Source organism: Coenobita brevimanus, chromosome 110, assembly GCF_032717465.1.
Source record: "Coenobita brevimanus isolate Jiangsu-jjx chromosome 110, ASM3271746v2, whole genome shotgun sequence".
In the NCBI taxonomy this organism is placed as follows: Eukaryota; Metazoa; Arthropoda; class Malacostraca; order Decapoda; family Coenobitidae; genus Coenobita; species Coenobita brevimanus.
This window is the reverse complement of record NC_137063.1, coordinates 4,240,589-4,259,121: the sequence shown is the minus strand read 5'-3', so window position 1 is coordinate 4,259,121 and position 18,533 is coordinate 4,240,589. Positions and strand designations below refer to the sequence as shown.

General features: G+C 43.9%; 1 protein-coding gene across 1 annotated transcript; it reads right to left on the bottom strand.

Moving 5' to 3' along the window:
• Positions 1-17,004, bottom strand: LOC145417362 (glycerophosphocholine cholinephosphodiesterase ENPP6-like). Its single transcript, XM_080286037.1, has 8 exons — positions 16,865-17,004; positions 15,869-16,115; positions 13,863-14,069; positions 10,943-11,081; positions 8,455-8,615; positions 6,556-6,676; positions 3,050-3,184; positions 1-482 (listed from the first exon to the last, which is right to left on the bottom strand). The coding sequence occupies exons 1-8, from the start codon at positions 16,999-17,001 to the stop codon at positions 235-237; spliced, it is 1,395 nt and encodes a 464-aa protein (XP_080142163.1). The 5' UTR covers positions 17,002-17,004; the 3' UTR covers positions 1-234.
• Positions 17,005-18,533: the final 1,529 nt, after the last annotated feature.

Sequence of the window (18,533 nt, the reverse complement as noted above, 5' to 3'; positions counted from 1 at the left end):
GAGGTAATAGTCTGATGTCCTCTGAGGTGATGTTTTGGCCGCTTGTGTGTTCCTTTGAGGTCGTAACCATCGTAGGTAGCAGCAAAGCCACCACATCGCCAATGGAACAAGGCCCTATATATGGAATGAAGCAATTAGACTTTTGTTCGACCTAAAATAACGCAGTCCTACCTAAAAAAAAACTCCATTGTACTTAAAATAAGTCCATTCTGCCTTTAAAACAGTCCAGTCTACCTAAATAGGACAAAAAAGGAGAGAGGAGAGCACAGCAGTGAGGTCAAACAGCGATAGTCCTGGGGTGGGTGATGAAGCTGCAGCTGATGTCCTGGTGCAGCCGTCCCGCCCCTCGTCCTGTGCCAGCGCCCCCTGTACATGGGCCCAGGTGCCGTTGTGTGGCTGTGGGGTGATGGCCAGGGTGTGGGTCATAACCTGGTAGATGTCCACCATGTGTATCGGATCCAGGGTCCATCCGCACTTAAAGGCTGAGGGGCAGAGAGACGGGAGTTACGGGTTAGTCACGGTAATTTTCATCTCAGTAGGAGTTAAAGGATTAATTTAGTTCATTTTACTCCTAGGCTCTAATTATACTAGAAACCAAGTCTAAGGGAAAGGTTAGCAAGGTGAAATAGGGTAGTTTTCATCCCATTAACCAGTCTACAATTTCCTCAGCTGAACAAGCTCGTTCGTTCGAAGATTTCCAGCACATATAGTGCAGGCCGGGCCATACATTAGCCCGGTCAGTGGGGTATAGGCTGGTTAAAACATAGTAAGTGGGGAAGACAGGACCTGGGGATTGCCCAGCACACACGTCCTGTCTCCTGACTGGCTTTGTGGTGTGTGCGAGCTGAACAAGGCTCATGCGGGACATTTGTTGCCATTAGCAGATGAGTGGAGCTGACCAGTAGTTTGTCTATGGCAGGCTGATCCAGTATCGGAGCAAATACGACTTAAATGAACAAAAAAACAAATTTATTATTATCTAGGCGAATGAAGCGAGCAAGAAAACTTAAAGAGGCAGTAGGGTGTGAACGCTACACAGTTATTTCGAAAAGGGTTATGGCGAATCACTGCACATCCCTGGAAAAGTAATAGTGTGTTTTTGAAGTGACTTTTATCAAAATTTGCCACAAGATTGCTTAAAAATGCACCAAATAGAACACCGAAATTGCGCTGACTTGCAAACCTCAAAAGCCACAACAGATCTACGCACATTACTGAAAAGTGTGAAGAAGTAATTGATGACTTGAGTCGCTTTTTCCAAAATTCGCCACCATATTGCTGGAAAGAGCAAAAAACGCGCCAATACGGCTATTTCTTACACTGTTAACGCTACAGAAAATCCAGTCCCCATATCTAGAGAGTTTAGAAAAAAAAAAAAAAAAGTGCTATCTGGGTGACTTTTATCATAATTCCCCATAATTTTGATGCCAAATTGATCACCAAAACTGAATTATCTCGGAAATTATTGAGCAACAGAGGATCTACACACGGCTTATAGGAAAGAAATCGGTGTTGCTAATGTTGCTTTAATAAACAAACAAAAAAAAGTCACCATCATATTGCTAAAAATAACCAAACACGCCAAACTGATCATCAAAAACGCAATCTCTGAAATCAACCCCTTCAGTACGGTGACATTTTTATTTCACTTTCGTTACTTGAAGATTTTTACTCACCTCCTCTCTCTCTCTCTAGGAATCAGTGAAGGCTACATCTGTTCCCTCCTGTTTAGAATGCCTCCATTAAAGTGAATAAATCCGTCTGGGAGAGGCAAGAAAAATAAAGATAAGCCTCATCAGAATCACAGCGAGCCCACACACATTGGTTAAAGCAGCAACATCAGCAAGCCTACCCGCTCGAACACACTCCACACTCTCAAAACGTGGACGCCTCTAACTTCATTATCTTTTCTTATATTTAGGAAATACTAGGACGGAAGAGTGTAGAAACTTCCCATGTCCAGTTCCTCCTAAAAAAAATAAAAATCTACGTTACGGCAGGGAATCGATCTCAACCTTCTGACGACGAGAGGCCAGGCTTGAGCTGAACAAAATCGTCTGGTGGTATCAGGTTTAAAAGAGGTGTTGGAGCCTAGAGGGGGACGCCTTCACGTGGTGGCAACGCTATAAGCAGACCCTGATTATACAACCTCTCTCAACTACTTCCTTCTATCCCGAAAGGAGGATGGTGGATTGCAGGAGGACAGTTAAAGCCTACAGTCCACCGGGTTCAGGTTTCAGATGAACCTGGGCCCACAGCAACACCATCAAGAATAAAATAAATAAGGTTTCCATGGCTGTCGGAAGATCGGTGTAGACTCTTTTTCACTCTGTTAGTCCCACGAAGCATTTTTCAGTTTTATTCTTGCTGCTGTCTGTTTTTTTTTAATGTAGCTTAGAATATCATAGCAGTGAAGGGGTTAATGGCAGCTACATCAAACTCCTCTAGTTCGAGAAATAAACTAAATAAATCGGTACGGATGCAGCAAGAAGCAAATAATCAAGACGTCAAGGTGAAGCAGTATTGACACCCCCAGCCTCCATTTTCAGGGGAATGATGTCGTCTGGCGTATGCACAGAATACTAGAGTACTCCTGACCATGAAAGAAGTAACGGAGATATGATTTACATTCTCAGCTCCTATGACTCACTTATGATAAAAAAAAAAAAAAAAATAAGAAGGACGTAACAGGACTGGAAAAACACTAGCATCATAAGCCCGTCTCCTGCCTTATCCTTCGGGAAGTCACACAACGATCCACCTACGCACAGTTTACCAAGCCACTCACCTTACCCACCCACCCTACTCATCCATGCCCCCTTCCCACCCATCTACCCACACACCCACTCTATCATCCATTCACCCTTCCCACCCATCTACCCACCCTACCCACACATCCCATCCACTCTCCCTACTCATCCACCCACCTTCTCCGCCCACACCCCACGCTTCCACCACATCTGTATTGCCGCTAAATAAAATCGCGTGAACGTACCCAACACAAATTAAACCAGGCGTTATATGACTAAACAAATGTTGACAGGATTACCCGGGCCCTTGGCGAAGAATATACCCCTCATGTCCTCTTCCTCGGGTCTGTAGCCATGCGATCCCTTGTCAGACAGAGACGCTTCCTCCCGCGCCGGTACCTGTTTCGTAGACCTTGATGGTAAAATGAAGTGACCTGCCGTAAAGAAAACATTATTATTATTACTATTATTATTCGAAGTGACCTGTAGTACACCATCATTATTCCCAGCAGCAACACCATCATCTTTATTATTATTATTTCTGTACTGGTCTCTCCGGGTGTGGTGCCTCAAAGCTACGAGTATACAGCCCCTGCCAGACCTAAAAAGACTTCATGTACAGTACTTTAAATCGCTTGACAGAAAAGACAATCATTAGCGAAATTTTATCACTGAGGCATCTACTTACCCGTCAGTCACCTGCGCAAGTCTTGTGTGTACAGTACAAGCACGACTAAATACCACAGGCACATTTCGCTGTTCAGTTGATGCAACCACGCTCGGGATGAGAGAACGGATGTATGTGTGTGTGTGACAGAGAGAGAGAGAGAGAGAGAGAAATGGGAGAAATGGAGTTCCCCCGAGCTAAGCCCTATATTGGACTATATAGCCCCGCTAGGGTTACAGGAGCGAGCTACCACTCCCGGCACGGCAGCCCGGGCGAGGCTCGAACTCGCAATCCCCCGATTACGAGTCCGGCGCGCTACCACTGTGCTACCGCGCCCCCTAGATAGAGAGAGAGAAAAATACTCGAAGTGTTATCCGGTTTCAATCAAACTTGGTACAAGGGTCGAGGGTCAGCCTACGGATTGAACTGTCGTTTTTCAGAACAACAGACCTAAAGTCAAGGTCACATAACTAGGCCAAATCTTGACCTGGCAGGGTCTACTTACACCATTTCGGTCCAATTTAGACCATACTTGGTGGAAGAGTTGAGTAAAACAATATCGAAGCCATTCAATTTTGAGAACAATGAATCAAAAGTCAAGGTTACAAGGCAAGTTGAAAATTCGACCCATCTGTCTGTGTGTGAATAAAATAGCTAACACAAATTATTAACACCAGCTGTGAACCAAATTTGGAGAAGTGTTAAGGAACACTCAAGGCGTTGACCTACTGTTTTTTAAAACAATGGGTTAAAAGTCAAGGTCACATGGAAAAGGAAAAAATAAGGGTTTATTCAATTTAGGGCAAATGTGGTTCAGGCTGAGGCAGGGAAGGTCGCATGGCACAGTCAACTTAAAATACTTCTGAATCAATCTGGACCAAAGTTGGTGGAAGGTTTAAGAGTCCAGTAAAAATAGAGCAATTCAGTCATCAGAACAATTAGTTGAAGGTTAAGGTGACAGGACAAAGTCATATATTCAGCTGCTAGACTAAATCGTATGCAAGGGTATTGTACACACCGAGTGTTCCCTTTTTGCTGCTTTTTTCATCCTAGTCCGAATGCCTGCATCTGTCCGCCACTGATTTGTCTCTCCCGTTTGCTTTGGCTTTCTTGGAGTATTTTTGTGTACGTTATCTTCCCTCCGTGGTATGAACTGCTCGATTCTTCAAAGTCCCCTTAGATCGTCCTTTCATCCTGGATCATTTGTTTTTAATCTGTTTTGTGTTTCCTTTTGGAACAGTCTGCATGCATTCAGTGACATGGTGCTGCATAAACTGTTGACTCTCCTTTGCTCTTGATCATCACTTCTGAGAGCTCTTTCCTTTCAGAGTTTGTTCTTTTCATTTTCTTAGTTTTTTCAATGTGTTTATGTTACTTTATGTTTTGTTGAAGCCTTACTCTTAGAGACTAAAATCTGCTGCTCTTATCTGGGCTTTGGACCACCCTCTTGGTCAACCACATCTGCTGGGGGAATAGGTGTCAGATGCTGGTTCTTTATTTCTTCCTCTCTCATCTTGGTTGAAACCCCCATGGGACACCAGGCTGAGTCATGCCTTCTGAGTTTTCTCCCTGGTCTAATTTTGCTTTGCTGTTCGATTTGTGGGGCTCCTCGCCTACCCTCAGATTGATCTAAGAGGCCTGTGTCAGTGCGAATCATACCAGGTAAGGACCAGGACTACTTGTGGCCCAACCCCTTTTGCTTAAAGGTAAGTGTAGTTCATGCTAGAATGTCCAAGGCGATTGTATACTTTCTCAAGTGTGATATCCGCTGGGGAAGAGGGAGAATCTCTTCTTTGGATCCGCCCCAAGAGTATCACATCAAGTTGGCGCGAGTCATACTCCATATGTTACATAACACTTGACTCCTAATGTGAATAAATGTGATGTATTTCTTAGCTCCAGAATGCCTGGCGTGATGTTCCTGTTTGTAACTGCATTTATATTGTCATTTCCATTTTGTGCAATTTTTAGGGCCACCACAGGGTACATCCTGTTAACAACTGGAGGGCGAGTCACACACAATATCCTGTGGGGCATTTCACCCTTGCATGAGTAAATGTGATACAACACACACAGTTCCAGAAACACCCAGCATGATGCTCCTTTTCGCTGGTTCTAATCCCTCACATTTAATTGTTACTTAGGAGCAACAATCGTAACCATCACCAGATGCTCAATTCCCACTGGATGCAGCTTGTGAAATACAGTTTATTTACCTATTACGACTCGATTCCTTTACGGGACGGGATGTGGAGTTTTCCGCTTTCTATAAATGAATTTTCTCCATTCATCCAGTATTCCAACCGAGGATGAGACAGTATCTTTCTTATGTCTACCCTGTCTATTGTTCTGCTTTTCTAGGATATGATCAGCCATTACCTCTTCTGTGCTCAAGTGCATGCACACGATTAGTTCTATGACCTGTGAGAGTTGTAAGCTTATGTTCAGTACATCACACTCTCTGTGCTGAGACCAAAGCTACTTTAGATGTCGATCAGAGTATACACATCACCCTGAGCACTGAAAACCCCTCCTTCTGCACGTACAGTATACAGTATATACCCGCCACCCGAAGCTTAAGTGCTCCCGAGAGGTATTCGGATTGCCAGTGTCTCCTCCCAGTCTCGATGGAGGAACTAGGAACTGGGGTTAAGAGCTCCAGGTGCTTACGTCATGTTAAAATGTAAGTGGCATTTTAGCAGAATCCATTGTTCTTTTAGCATATCATTCTGCCACAAGACAATCCCAAAGGAACTTCATGGGTACGTAAATTTTAAACTTGGAGTCTCTTTTCTACAGAGTGATTTAAACTGCAGGATCCTACTCTGGCCTGGCAAGGGACACACAGCTTCAAGGCACTACACCCTTGGAACCAACAAATAAAGGTGTTTTATTATGAAATCTGCCATTATCATTATTATTACCATTATATTATTATTATTATTATTACTGGAAGTAACTTGCAGCACAGCATCAGCATCATCACCAGTACCAACAACATTATCTTCATCATCCTTATCTGTTTTCCAGCTTAAGGATGGGTAAGGTATAAACAGGACATTGACATTCACCCTGCTCAGTTAATTATTTTTTTTACTGCAACTGTGGTGTTTAGGACATGATGCAGAAGATAAATACCTTTTTCAGCAATTAGAATGATCTCGTGGATGTATTTGTGATGTTGATAGTGGTAATGTTGTGGGACGTCCTCTCGCCTATACGCCTTCACACCAGGTATCTTGGACAACTGCTCATACACCTGCCAACAATATGACACGTGTGTCCAAGTTTGTCTCAGTTGTGGTAGGAACAGCATGATACAAAAGGCCTAATACTACTATGCAAATTTGCAGTCAAACTTACCTGCTTATTTTCAGTTGAACAAAATCATCTGGTTATACAGGGAATAGAAATCTAGAGACGTTCCAATCAAGTACTCTTGATAGTGACAGTATTAGTACTCAGATTCCTGACTCACTCTCGACTGTGTAAAATCGTCTGGCATTAGCTGGACTAGAATAGCAGACACGACCCTAAGGTGAACAAGATCATTTGATGGGAGCAAAACTATACTGGGACCAAATGAGCCTAGAAAGCACAGTGATGTCGCACCCTAACTTTGACTTTATCCCATGACCTTGATCTTTGATCTGTCCGTCTCAAAGTCGAACCAGTTCTAAAATTAGATTGGAACTGGATCTTGTGTTCATGAGATAACGCCGTCTTCTGAACTTTGATCCTGATCCAACGCCTTGATCTTTGATTGATCCATATCAAAATCATTTCCTCCCAGACCCACACACAATGAAGATGCCAATTTTGATCCAATTTATTAATGATGGTATTTTATATATATACATACATACGAGTACATACAGACTTAAGCATACATAAACATGGGCTCGATCACAAGAGTTAAGCCTTTGGTGTTGCTAATGAAAGAGATGTCATCGAACTGAAGGGATGAAGAAAGCACTTAAAAATGGATCGACAGTGAGACATACTTTCACTGTTTAAGTTATCTGAAAGGAGGATGTGGACAACTGACAGACATATGAGGAAATGAAGGAGCATTATCATGTTGATGTGGGTGTGCTAGAATGTATCAGGAGAAATGCCCGAGATTGTTTGGCCATGTGGAGAGCATAGTGCATGAGAGACTGACGAGGCGAGTACGTGAATGAGGTGGAGGGGTGTGGGGGGGGGATACCGCGGATGATATGAGGGGATGGGGTGGAGAGGAATATGAGAGAAGGGGTGTGAGTCAGAGGGAGGGTAGCCTAATGGCAAAGAACAGGGTCACATGAAAGCGATTTGTTTGTGGCATTCCCTTACAGGGTTAATGCATCTGGCGATGTCTATTTTATATATATATATATATATATATATATATATATATATATATATATATATATATATATATATATATATATAGACAGACATAGAGATAGATATACACAGACAGATAGATAGACACTGGGATACATGGCAGCACAACGGACATCGCTTGCGCCATGGTGTGTTGCTTAATGGTGTTCATAAAGGAGATTTTAGATATTAAAGTCAAAGGGTAATGAATGACACCAGCCAATATGACTACATGAAAGTCAAGCTAAAAGATGACACAACAGACTGCATGGTGAAAGATGACACAACAGACTGCATGGTGAAAGATGACACAACAGACTGCAAGCTGAAAGATGACACTGAGACTGCATGCCTGAGCCTCTCCGGTTTGAATATGATGCGTGTAACAAAATTGCTGAATGAGGTAAATATTTAACCCACTGATGGTCGAAACGCAGTATTACCGTCTCCCTGATTAATTACCTGCTGATCAAGATGTAAATTCATGTCATTCAGGACTGAGTATATTACTTTTCTGGACCCAGATGATACAGACATGTTTGTATTTATGAGGCACTAGGAAATTATTTATAAACGATCCACGCCACATGGTTGTGAATGCAGTACTCTACCCCACTTTCTTTCCTCCCATCCACCGCTTGACTCTCTCTCTCTCTCTCTCTCTCTCACCTTGTCCACGTTCTGCTGCTGCACCTTGATGTTAACAAAGGCCCCATAATCGACCACCTTCTCCACCAGTGACGCGTCCAGGAAGTCATCAAGCTCGTGCAGTGTGACGTCACCCGGGGCCACCGACGTCATCCCGTGGTCACTCGCAATTACAATGTTTACTGTAAAAGGGGGAGAGGTTGAAATGCCTGTATTCTCCCTAGCACCTCTTCCTAAGCGATTTATTTCTGGATAAGGCTGGTTACTGTCAATTTACATGCTATTCATACTGATAATGGTGGTATTAGAATGCCTTAAATGACACAGAAGAGGATAGTGAGGAGTAATAAAGCAAAATCAATCGCTTACGAAGAGGTTTTAGGGTGCTTCCTTAACCGAGCAGAATACGAACCAAAGATTTACAGCGAGTTGCACAGATACACAGACCACACAGACCTCACGTCCCCAACAAGGTGGCCAAGTCTTAACACTCTACGTCATTCACTTTCTTGGCCCAGATTTTCTTCCTTCTTCAGCCCTTTTCACGTACCTCAATGGCAAATAAATAAATAAATAAATAAAATACTAAGGCTCTCCATCCCTTCCATAGCACTTCTTCATGACAAGCATCATATTCTAGTATTAATCTCTTGTTATAAACTGGTATTCAAGATGGACAGATGGCAATTTTAGGCCAAGGTAGAATGAAAAGAGTATAGAGTATAAGAAAAGAGGAAGACGGTAAACTCTCTCTCCCCATGAGTCCAGAATCTCCAGGAATATGGTATACAGGAGATATATATATGGTATACAGGAGACATATACAGAAAAAGCATCTTCCTGCCTGTAAAATACTGAAGGAAATTTCATAGGACTGGTCGAAGGTAGTGTCTGAAAGTAATGGATAAGCAGCGTCTCACAGTAAAAAGAAACTCATATTTACACACACCTTTTAACAGATTATCCGTTTCAATATCTGTTTATCTATATCTGTCTATCTACCTATCTATATCTTTGCCTATCTATCTATTTAACTATCTGTCTATCTATAAACCTGTGTCTATGTATCTGTCTGTATGATCATGAATATATATGGAAGTATTTTTGATATAATTACACTGCCTTGTTATAACTATGCCATATTTTATTGATGAACATATGTGAAAGATTCTTGTACGGCACTGCTCATAACCGCTAAGCAACTTCCAGGCTTTGAGCTAGACTAAACAACAAGGCCAGCCGGAATTAAGAGAAGGCTGGGAATTGTGTGTGTGTGTGTGTGTGTGTGTGTGTGTGTGTGTGTGTGTGTGTGTGTTTCCTTGTACTGTCACATTATATCATTTGTTCTAGCACAGGAAAACGAAATTTTGCACAGTAGCAGACCTCCACCCCGACCAGGTTTTAGGCAGGATGAAACCAAGGAAGACCCCTGACTACACCCGGACATAAAGTGGGCCCCCGCAACATCCCCCCAGTATTCTAAGTTTAATATAAGAATCAGAAGAGTTACTGGTGTGGGTGGTGTGGATGGTAGGCAGTATAGTTGGGAAGGAGGCGTAGGTGAGTGGGTGGTGTAACTTCCATCAGCTGACGTGAATTAAAGGGTAACTAATGGTTTGTGACGAGAATGGTGCTGATGTAAATGGTAATGACGATAATGATGAGGATAATTTTGATAGTGGTAGTGGTGATGATACTGTTTGTGATGATAGTAACAGTGACGCCAATGCATATTATTATTATAATTATTATTATTATCATTACTACTACTACTACTACAATTACTATCTTACACAGGAAAGCGAAATTTTGCACACTGGTAGCCTTCCGCCCAGACCAGGTTTTAGGCAAGGCGTGACACCCAGTGACTGACCCCTTCTACAGTGGCCCCCCATTCAGATTACAACCACAGTTATTTACCTGGGAAAACCTCCAACCGGAACAAGTTTTAGACAACCTGAAACTAAGATAACGTCCTCGGGCTGAAGTAGTTAACCCTTTGAACCTTGTACTGTATTTTAAATTTTACTCCTGTTTTCTCCAGACGAGTTTATTCAGCTTCGGAGAGACTTTCCGAACTGAGGAGGTGAATCAGTGTGTTCATGCGACTATATCCCTTCACTACAATGGCTCGCCCAGACCTAAGTAAAGTCGTCTGGAGGTTAGCAAGAATAAAACTCACATGACACCCACCTCTCCACCACCCCTCCCTCTCTCTGAAGAAGTTAGTTGTTGATGTACTTTATGCTACGATCCCGAGATTCACTGAGAAAGTAGAGTATGGCGTCATTAAGGTAGAGTATGACGTCACAGTGGCCAAAGTTCTACAGCTGCGGTCAGGGATATCGCTCCACATTTTGACCCAAGAATTACGCAACTCCTACACCATAGTCTGAAAAGTTCGTTGGGCTTCGAAGATAACATCACGAAGTTTCAGAAGCCATCGTTCACTGTCTTGCTATTTATCGTACGGCTGTGGATCGCCATTACAGTCCTCAGTAGCACATACCTTGGTCCTCGAGGTTGCGATGCCGGAGTTGTTCAAGGAGGTGGAGTACGCCGTCATCCAGGGCCTTCACCGCCTGTGTCAGCTCGGGGGAGTCGGCACCCTTCTTGTGGCCCGCGTAGTCTGTGTGCTCTGCGTATATCTGAAGGACAAGAGACAGTTTTAATCCTCTCGCTGTGGCTTGTGCAACCGTTTTCCTCCCAGTCTAACATGGAATACCTTCAACGACTAAATATCCCAGCTGTTAAAGGCTTCAAAAGCTTTCTCGATTATGGAAAATGTGACTGTCATCCTTGCATCGATTACGGAACCTGTGTATGGCTCCTTGCAAGGTGTAGGGTCCCGAGGCTAGGCTCCCTTAGTCCAAAACATTTAAGGGTAGGTGACTGGCCTACATCCCTGCTGGTATAAAGTCGCTGAAAGAACACCCAAGCCACCTCCATGAGATTCAAACCTGTGTAAAGCGTTGTCGCTAATCCCAGTGGTTCCACAAGCCATTATACTTTCTTTAACTAGGCCTAAAACTGCCATACATCTATCTTGAATGCTGTGTCAATAGATTAACACGAGAATTTAATGCTAGTCACGAAGAAATGCTATGAAGAGGACAATGAGCCACATCCATGTCGTTCATTACCAAGGAAAAATGGGAGAAATGGAGTTCCCCCGAGCTAAGCCCTGTATTGGACTATATAGCCCGGCTAGGGTTACAGGAGCGAGCTACCACTCCCGGCACGGCAGCCCGGGCGAGGCTCGAACTCGCAATCCCCCGATTACGAGTCCGGCGCGCTACCACTGTGCTACCGCGCCCCCCTCATTACCAAGGAGCTGTATAAAGACGAATACCCGGCCCAAACAAGTCAAGGTAGAAGAATTATTGGCCTCAAAAGGGACAATATTCACTTCACAACATGACGTTTCTTTGAGTATATTCGTGCTGCGTCCAGATGATTTTTTAAAAGTTAAGGAGACTTTTGCAATTGAAGGGTTTACCTGGAGCCTTATTAACCTGTTAAACACAATAGCCCATTCCTTTCTTGCATATCGCCCGTATCCCTGCCCGCCTGGGAGAGAGTTCCAACATACTTATTTTCTCCTTATGCTTTTTCTTTAGTTTTTTTTTTTCTTTAATTCTTTATAATCAAGCCTTCTGCTTATTGTCACCTTTTCACCCCTCCATTGGGCTCCTCCGATCAGTCTTGTGTCTGTAGCTTATCCTATCGCTCCAGCAACACCTGTGGACCCACCCAAGAAAGGCGCTTATGCGTTTTGGATCTGTGGATTGGGAGGCTTGCAGATACTGCTTTTAATTCTGTTGGCATGATTATTGCTGTGTATGGCTGAGAGTCACCTAAGTATGCTTCCACCATTACCCTAACACTAATGCGAAAAAGGACTGCCTTAATCAAGCTTATTCAAATGCTGGCCACAATAGGGAGGTAGTTTTGAAAAGCCGTCAGTGCCAATCGACCATTTAGTCCCGTTCCCCTAAAGTTTCCATGTGGAATCGTACTAAGTCTGTTCTTCGTCTTACTAAAACAAATTTCATTCATTCTTAACGTTCTAAACTCTTACTTACATTCTCCTCGCCTCTTCTTGCACCTTGCAAAAAAAAAAAAAAAATAAAAGCTCTGTAGCTGTTTCATCTATTGACAAGGTAAAACCCCTTGCTCAGAATTTCTCCTTTAATTGTACTTTGGACGTTTTAGATGCTATCCTACTCCTCCTCTCTCTGATTTTTTTCATGATTATAAATAAAAATTCTTTATGCATACTTTCTGCCCTTGCTGGCCTCCATATTGATAAGAAGTGCAGTCTTAATAGGGTCCCTCTTTTCAAGAATTGTGCATCCGTACTGACACTCTGCTTTTACACTCTCTTTTTCCTTTGTTTCTCAAGTAGCGCCTTTTCTTTATGCCATTTTACGAATCTCTGGTCTCTAACCCCCCCCCCCCACTTTCACCCCCACCTCTGCCACCCCAACGCCTCGCATCCTCTTGTTCCCGAAGCTCCGTAGTTCCATGTACAGTATAGAGATTCATACTATGGCTGGGAACGAGACCCAACATATGACAGCCAGGGTACATGAGAGGCCAGCAGTGACCCAGGGGATAAAAACCGCCACCATTATCTTGATTGTCATCATAACAGGATATGGTCATGGCAGACTGGCCTCTAAGCTAATTCATCTTCACATGCCTCGTTCACTCTCTCAAACACCCCTGTTCCTCTCCTTTCTCTCAACAGTAAATTGCTCATCTCTCCTCATACCACAAGAAGGTCTGCCTTAATCAACATTACCTTCGATCGCGTTTTTGAGGACTTTCTCTGGCCTCTAATCCATGCGAGTTCCCTGTATCCCTATTATGTCACTTTTCTTATTCATTCAGCAACTGCACATCTCATTCCCATCGTCTTTTCTTCCACTTCAGCCAACTCATTGATTTCCCTGTTATTTACACCACCCCTGCTGCTCATGCCTGCATCTGCTCTGAGAAAGGTCTCGTCTACACCAAGTAACCTGGAATGTTTACAATCACGCAATGTCCAGATTTCTCTCCCATACAAGAGAGTCGGCAGTAAAACACCTTCACGCTGGATTTCCTTAACTTTTCTACTAACCATCCTACCTTTCAAAACACAACCAAGGACTCCTGCAACTCATTTTTCCTGAAGTGATCTCTCCTTAACCCCACATTCCATTTTGCCATATTTACGCGATACGGCTCCCACAAACTGAAAACCATCAACCTCCAACGCGTTTCACCTCCCACTTGTACCCTGCTGGTCACTGTGCTTCCAACTTCCATTCTGTGCTACATGCCAAAATCTTCTATGTCGTGTTCCTTCTTTTCACTTTCTTCACATTCACTTCGAAATTTCAGATTGTACAAAGAAAAATGTGGAAAATCTATTTACTCACCTGCACATAACTGAAGCCCTGACTCAGTTTGTCCAACGCCCTATCGATGTACCGCTGGAAGTTTTGTTTGGTGGGTTTGTCAGTGACGCGGCTGCAGAAGGTTGGAGTGACGCCATCTATGGGCACGTCGCAGCGCTCCCACGTGAAGAGAGCCGTGCGCAGCTCTGCCTTCTCTGCCGTTGTCCACACTTTTTCTGCTGTCCACCACTACGAGAATTATAGTACCCAGGTGGATTAATGTCCACTAATGACAATATAAAGCCAATCACTGAATTACATAACATTACACTGCACACTGCAGGTAGATGTCCACAACTATCTATCTATCTATCTATTGCCAGACGCCTCAATCTCGTTTGGGGTGGCCACAAACAAGTCGCCTCCAAGTCGCCCTGTCCCCCGCCATTTCACTGCCCTGCTCCCAACTCACACCCCCCTCTCTCATATACCTCTCCCCCCCATCCCTCCATCTCATCCTCGGCCTCCCCCGCCCTCTTCCCCCCTCCACCTCACTCACATACACTCTCTTCGTCAGTCTTTCACCCTCCATCCTCTCCACATGGCCAAACCACCTCAGTGTGTTCCTCATAACGCTTCCTATCACATCCACATCAACACCACAACGCTCCTTTATAACCTCATTCGTCAGCCTGTCTCTCCATGTGACTCCACAGGCTCCTCTTAAATAACTCATTTCCACTGCTCTCACTCTTGTGTCCTTCCAACAACGTCCAAGCTTCACTTCCGTACGCTAGAGTTGGTATCACAATACTGTCATGTAATAACTTCCTCATTTCCATGCTCACTTCCCTGTTTCTTCTCACTGCTTTCAAAGAACCAGCAACTAATGCCCACCAATGACTATCATATTAAATTACACGACACTGGAGGTAAATATATGTCCAAAAACGACAGTATTACATTACACTGCCCTGCTGGTTACATCTACAACACGGACATGGACCAACACTAAAGGGAGACTCGCAAAAAGAAAAAAAATAATTAAATAAAAAAAAAAGCCTGAAAACGCGTCCAAAGGTCAGCAACACTTTTCATTATTTTCTCAATGCTCTTACCACCATAACTTCTTTATTTTTCCAGGTAAATTAATCTTGTTTGTTATTTTAACTGAAAGGTCAGTGCCTGAAGGTCGTAGTTGGAATGATGCTGAAGTGTTCAGTGAATTTCATTTTTGAAAATCACTTTCTGAGCTTTAATAGCGTTTTCGGACGATTTGTTAAAAAAAAAAAAAAAAAAAAAATTATATAGCACATAAGCAACTTTCTTGAGAAACACAGTAAACAACTTGTAAACATTCTCATATGCGACGGACTTGCATTAAATCGTATGTGTGTGTGTGTGTGTGTGTGTGTGTGTGTGTGTGTGTGTGTGAGGGGGAGAGGGGGCAGTAAGACAACCTCCCTGGTAAATGGTGGACAAATTTGGGTCAGGTGGTTAACTGACGCCCGCAGGCAGCCCAGGGAAGCATGGCAGATACCGCAAGTGAGCAAATATTGAAACAAGCATAAAATAAAATGCTAACTATACTGATCCCGAAATCTGCCAGTAAATTACGAGGTTGGTCCCCTGTGCCAGTCCCTGTATTCAGGTGTTAATGATGATATTTTATGGTTATTGGCGGGTAATTATTCAGCTTTGGAAGGGCATCTAGATTCTGAGGTTAAGAGAGAGAGAGAGAGAGAGAGATGGGGGGGAAGGGAAGAAATTAAGCCCTCTCACATTTTGTTTTGCAGTAGCGTCGTACCCAGATAGTGTAAACACATCCCTGTCTTCTTAGTCACAGAAGTTGCCTATGATCCCTTTATCTCTACATACTGACCCATGGTGAGGGAGGTCCAAGTGGAGCGGGAAAGTAAGGGGAAGAAGGAAGGACAGCCAGAGAGAAATTGACACAGAAACAGAGAGGGAAGAAGGAAAGACAGCCAGAGAGAAATTGAGACAGAAACAGAGAGGGACAATAGAGCCAAAGACCAGAATTTCCTCACCTTCTGCTTCCCCATTGACTCAGGATCATACTGCGAGAACACGTCCTTGTCCTCCGGGTCATAGAAGTAATTGCCGACAACGCCGTGTGATTCTGCGTACAGGCCCGTGACGAGGGTGGTCCAGGAGGGGAAGGACAGGGTGGGGAAGATTGGTATGGTCCAGCGCGCCCTCACACCCTCCTGCAGGAACCTTGTGAACCCTGGAAGACTGCTTGCTGGTTGCCTGTCCACGTAGTCCCACCGGAAGCTACAACGAATAAGGCTTTGATTAATGCCTTTCGACTACACGAGAGGACTGGCTAAATCCCCGAACTTTACAGCCGGAATCTTATGAACCTCTATATGGTCTCACTGAAAGCTAGACTGGAGGGCCTGAGTGATGGTGAAGGTTTAATGCTTATTGACTACACGTTTAACAAGTCTTAATCTTCCCCTGCAACACTACTAGCAATTGCTCATGTTACTTCCTCGTTCCCATGATGCTGCTGGGTGAAAAGGAACTAGGGGGAGAGAGAATCAGACTGCAGTTCTTCCAGTTGTGGGTTGGACGTGCTAACCACTGAACCACCAGGACACCAGAGATGATTATATATGATGTTTGTGGTGACTGATAGTAAGATATAATGATGGTGGTCTTGAGGCGTATGGTGGTGATTATGATGGTGACTATGATGATGACGATGCTTGTTGTTGTTGCACTGGCCCCAGACTCAAGTGGATGTTAACATGATGGACTGTTGGCTGAAGTTGCTGTTGTGCAGTTCGCCATTCCTCTGTTGCAGGTAATATGTTATGGACAGGTGTGCCATATTACCACAACATGTCCTATACAACACCTGCTGCCAGTCACCCCCAACCCCACCACCAACAACAGTAGCATGAACAACAATACCACCACCACCACCACCATACCATCTTCAACACCACTACCACCACCACCACCATAATCACCACCATCATCGTTATCACCACCAGCATCACCAATAGCACACTCACCCGTCCATTAGGATGTACAGCAGTTGGTTCCTGGTGTTGTGGTGTGTGTCCTTCGTGTGGTGGTCAGGGAAGGACGAGACCAGGGCGGCGAGAGACAGAACCATCAACACAAAACACAGGCAAGACATTGTGCCCATCTTGGATCTGGGGGAGACAATGTAGGTATGAGAGAGAGAGAGGGGGGGGGGGAGTACAAGGCCAAGTAGTACCTCAAAAGATCTTACGACATATACCGTGGAGGTACCATGAATGATGCTACCAGTTACACAATGGTACTCTTAACAGTGAGAGGAAAATATAGTAAAGATGAAGGTTCCTCCAATTCATCTTTTGCACTCGCAGCATAAGCACGGTGAAGGAAGTGAATCTGTCTGGAGGGGGGGAAACAAAAGGCAAAGCCGGGAAATTTTAAAGGAATGGAGGAAGTCGGGCCAAACAACATTTTCTAACCTAGCTTTGAACTGGTCTGTCGAGGAACTGTCGATCATGTTTTTCGGGAGACGATTCCAGGTACTGCAAATTTTATACGTGAAGAGATTAACTAAGATATGGGTGGGAACGCTTCAAGTCAAGGGCCCATCTGTGATTCTTCTTTGGGATGCTGTTTTCACTTAGCATGTGTTGGTACTCGATGTTTTCAGATCCATGAGGGATTTTGAAAACTTAGATCAGACGTCCACGTAAACATTTAGTCTCGAACGAAAAAGAGGCTCCGTCCCTGCAGCCTTCCCTGATATCCCATGTGTCTTAGACTGATGTAGCCTGTGCCTGGACTCTGTAAAGCCTTCCAGTACCATTCCTCAGGGTCAGTGGCCAGAACTGCACAACATATTCTTGATGCTGCCATTTCCTTTGCGTGAAAGAATGGAAGGTCTGAGAGAATCCACGTACGCTTCTGGCATTAAAAAATATATGATTAGGACATTTAGATATTTGTATAGTCTTATCTACGTGGGCATTAGTGAGACGTTTGTTAGTTATCACCCCTAACATCTCTGATAAGTTTTGTTCTCATGTGACCGTTGGCCTGATCCGCATCCTGCGAGGGGCTATGATCTTCCCTGATGTTGCTGAGCTGACTAAGCTTCCCTGAGAGGCTTTGTTTTGACCTGCCGATGCGGATCTGACGTGAACAAAGCATGTGGGCCTTACACTCTCCACCCACTTACTAGGCTCTATCCTTGTATAAGCCACCCACTTATTAGGCTCTCTTCTTGTATAATCCACCCACTTACTAGGCTCTAACCTTTATCTAATCCACCCACTTATTAGGTAGGCTCTGTCCTTGCCTCATCTCTGTCTTAAGAACTTTCCAGCTCTAAGGAAGTAAACATTGAGGGTGGTGCACATATTAACAAATTTCTCTAATCCTTTCCCATTCAGGTGGACTTCATCACTCCTAAAATAGCTATGGTTTCCTGTAAAAACATCCCAGGTATCTATGAACGCTATGGTAGTCTCTGTGCACATCTTCTCTAACCTATCGTATGTGCTTGAAAGGATATTTGTTGTTTGCCCCGGCACCTACTGTCAAACTAGGCTCTTTGTACTTAGCATTAATCTGGTTTATGCTGCGAGTAATTCTGGTAATATCAGTGACAGGAGACATGTACACGTAGCCCTTGTTCTTTCGTCTACTGGAATTGATTTCTTTTATTCAGTGATCTCG

Coding starts and splice junctions, on each gene's coding strand:
- LOC145417362 (XM_080286037.1), bottom strand. CDS start 17,001: ATGGGCACAATGTCTTGCCTGTGTTTTGTGTTGATGGTTCTGTCTCTC. Junction 14,070..15,868: donor AGTCAATGGGGAAGCAGAAG/GTGAGGAAATTC, acceptor TAATTCTCGTAG/TGGTGGACAGCAGAAAAAGT. Junction 6,677..8,454: donor AGCAGCAGAACGTGGACAAG/GTGAGAGAGAGA, acceptor TATTGTTGGCAG/GTGTATGAGCAGTTGTCCAA.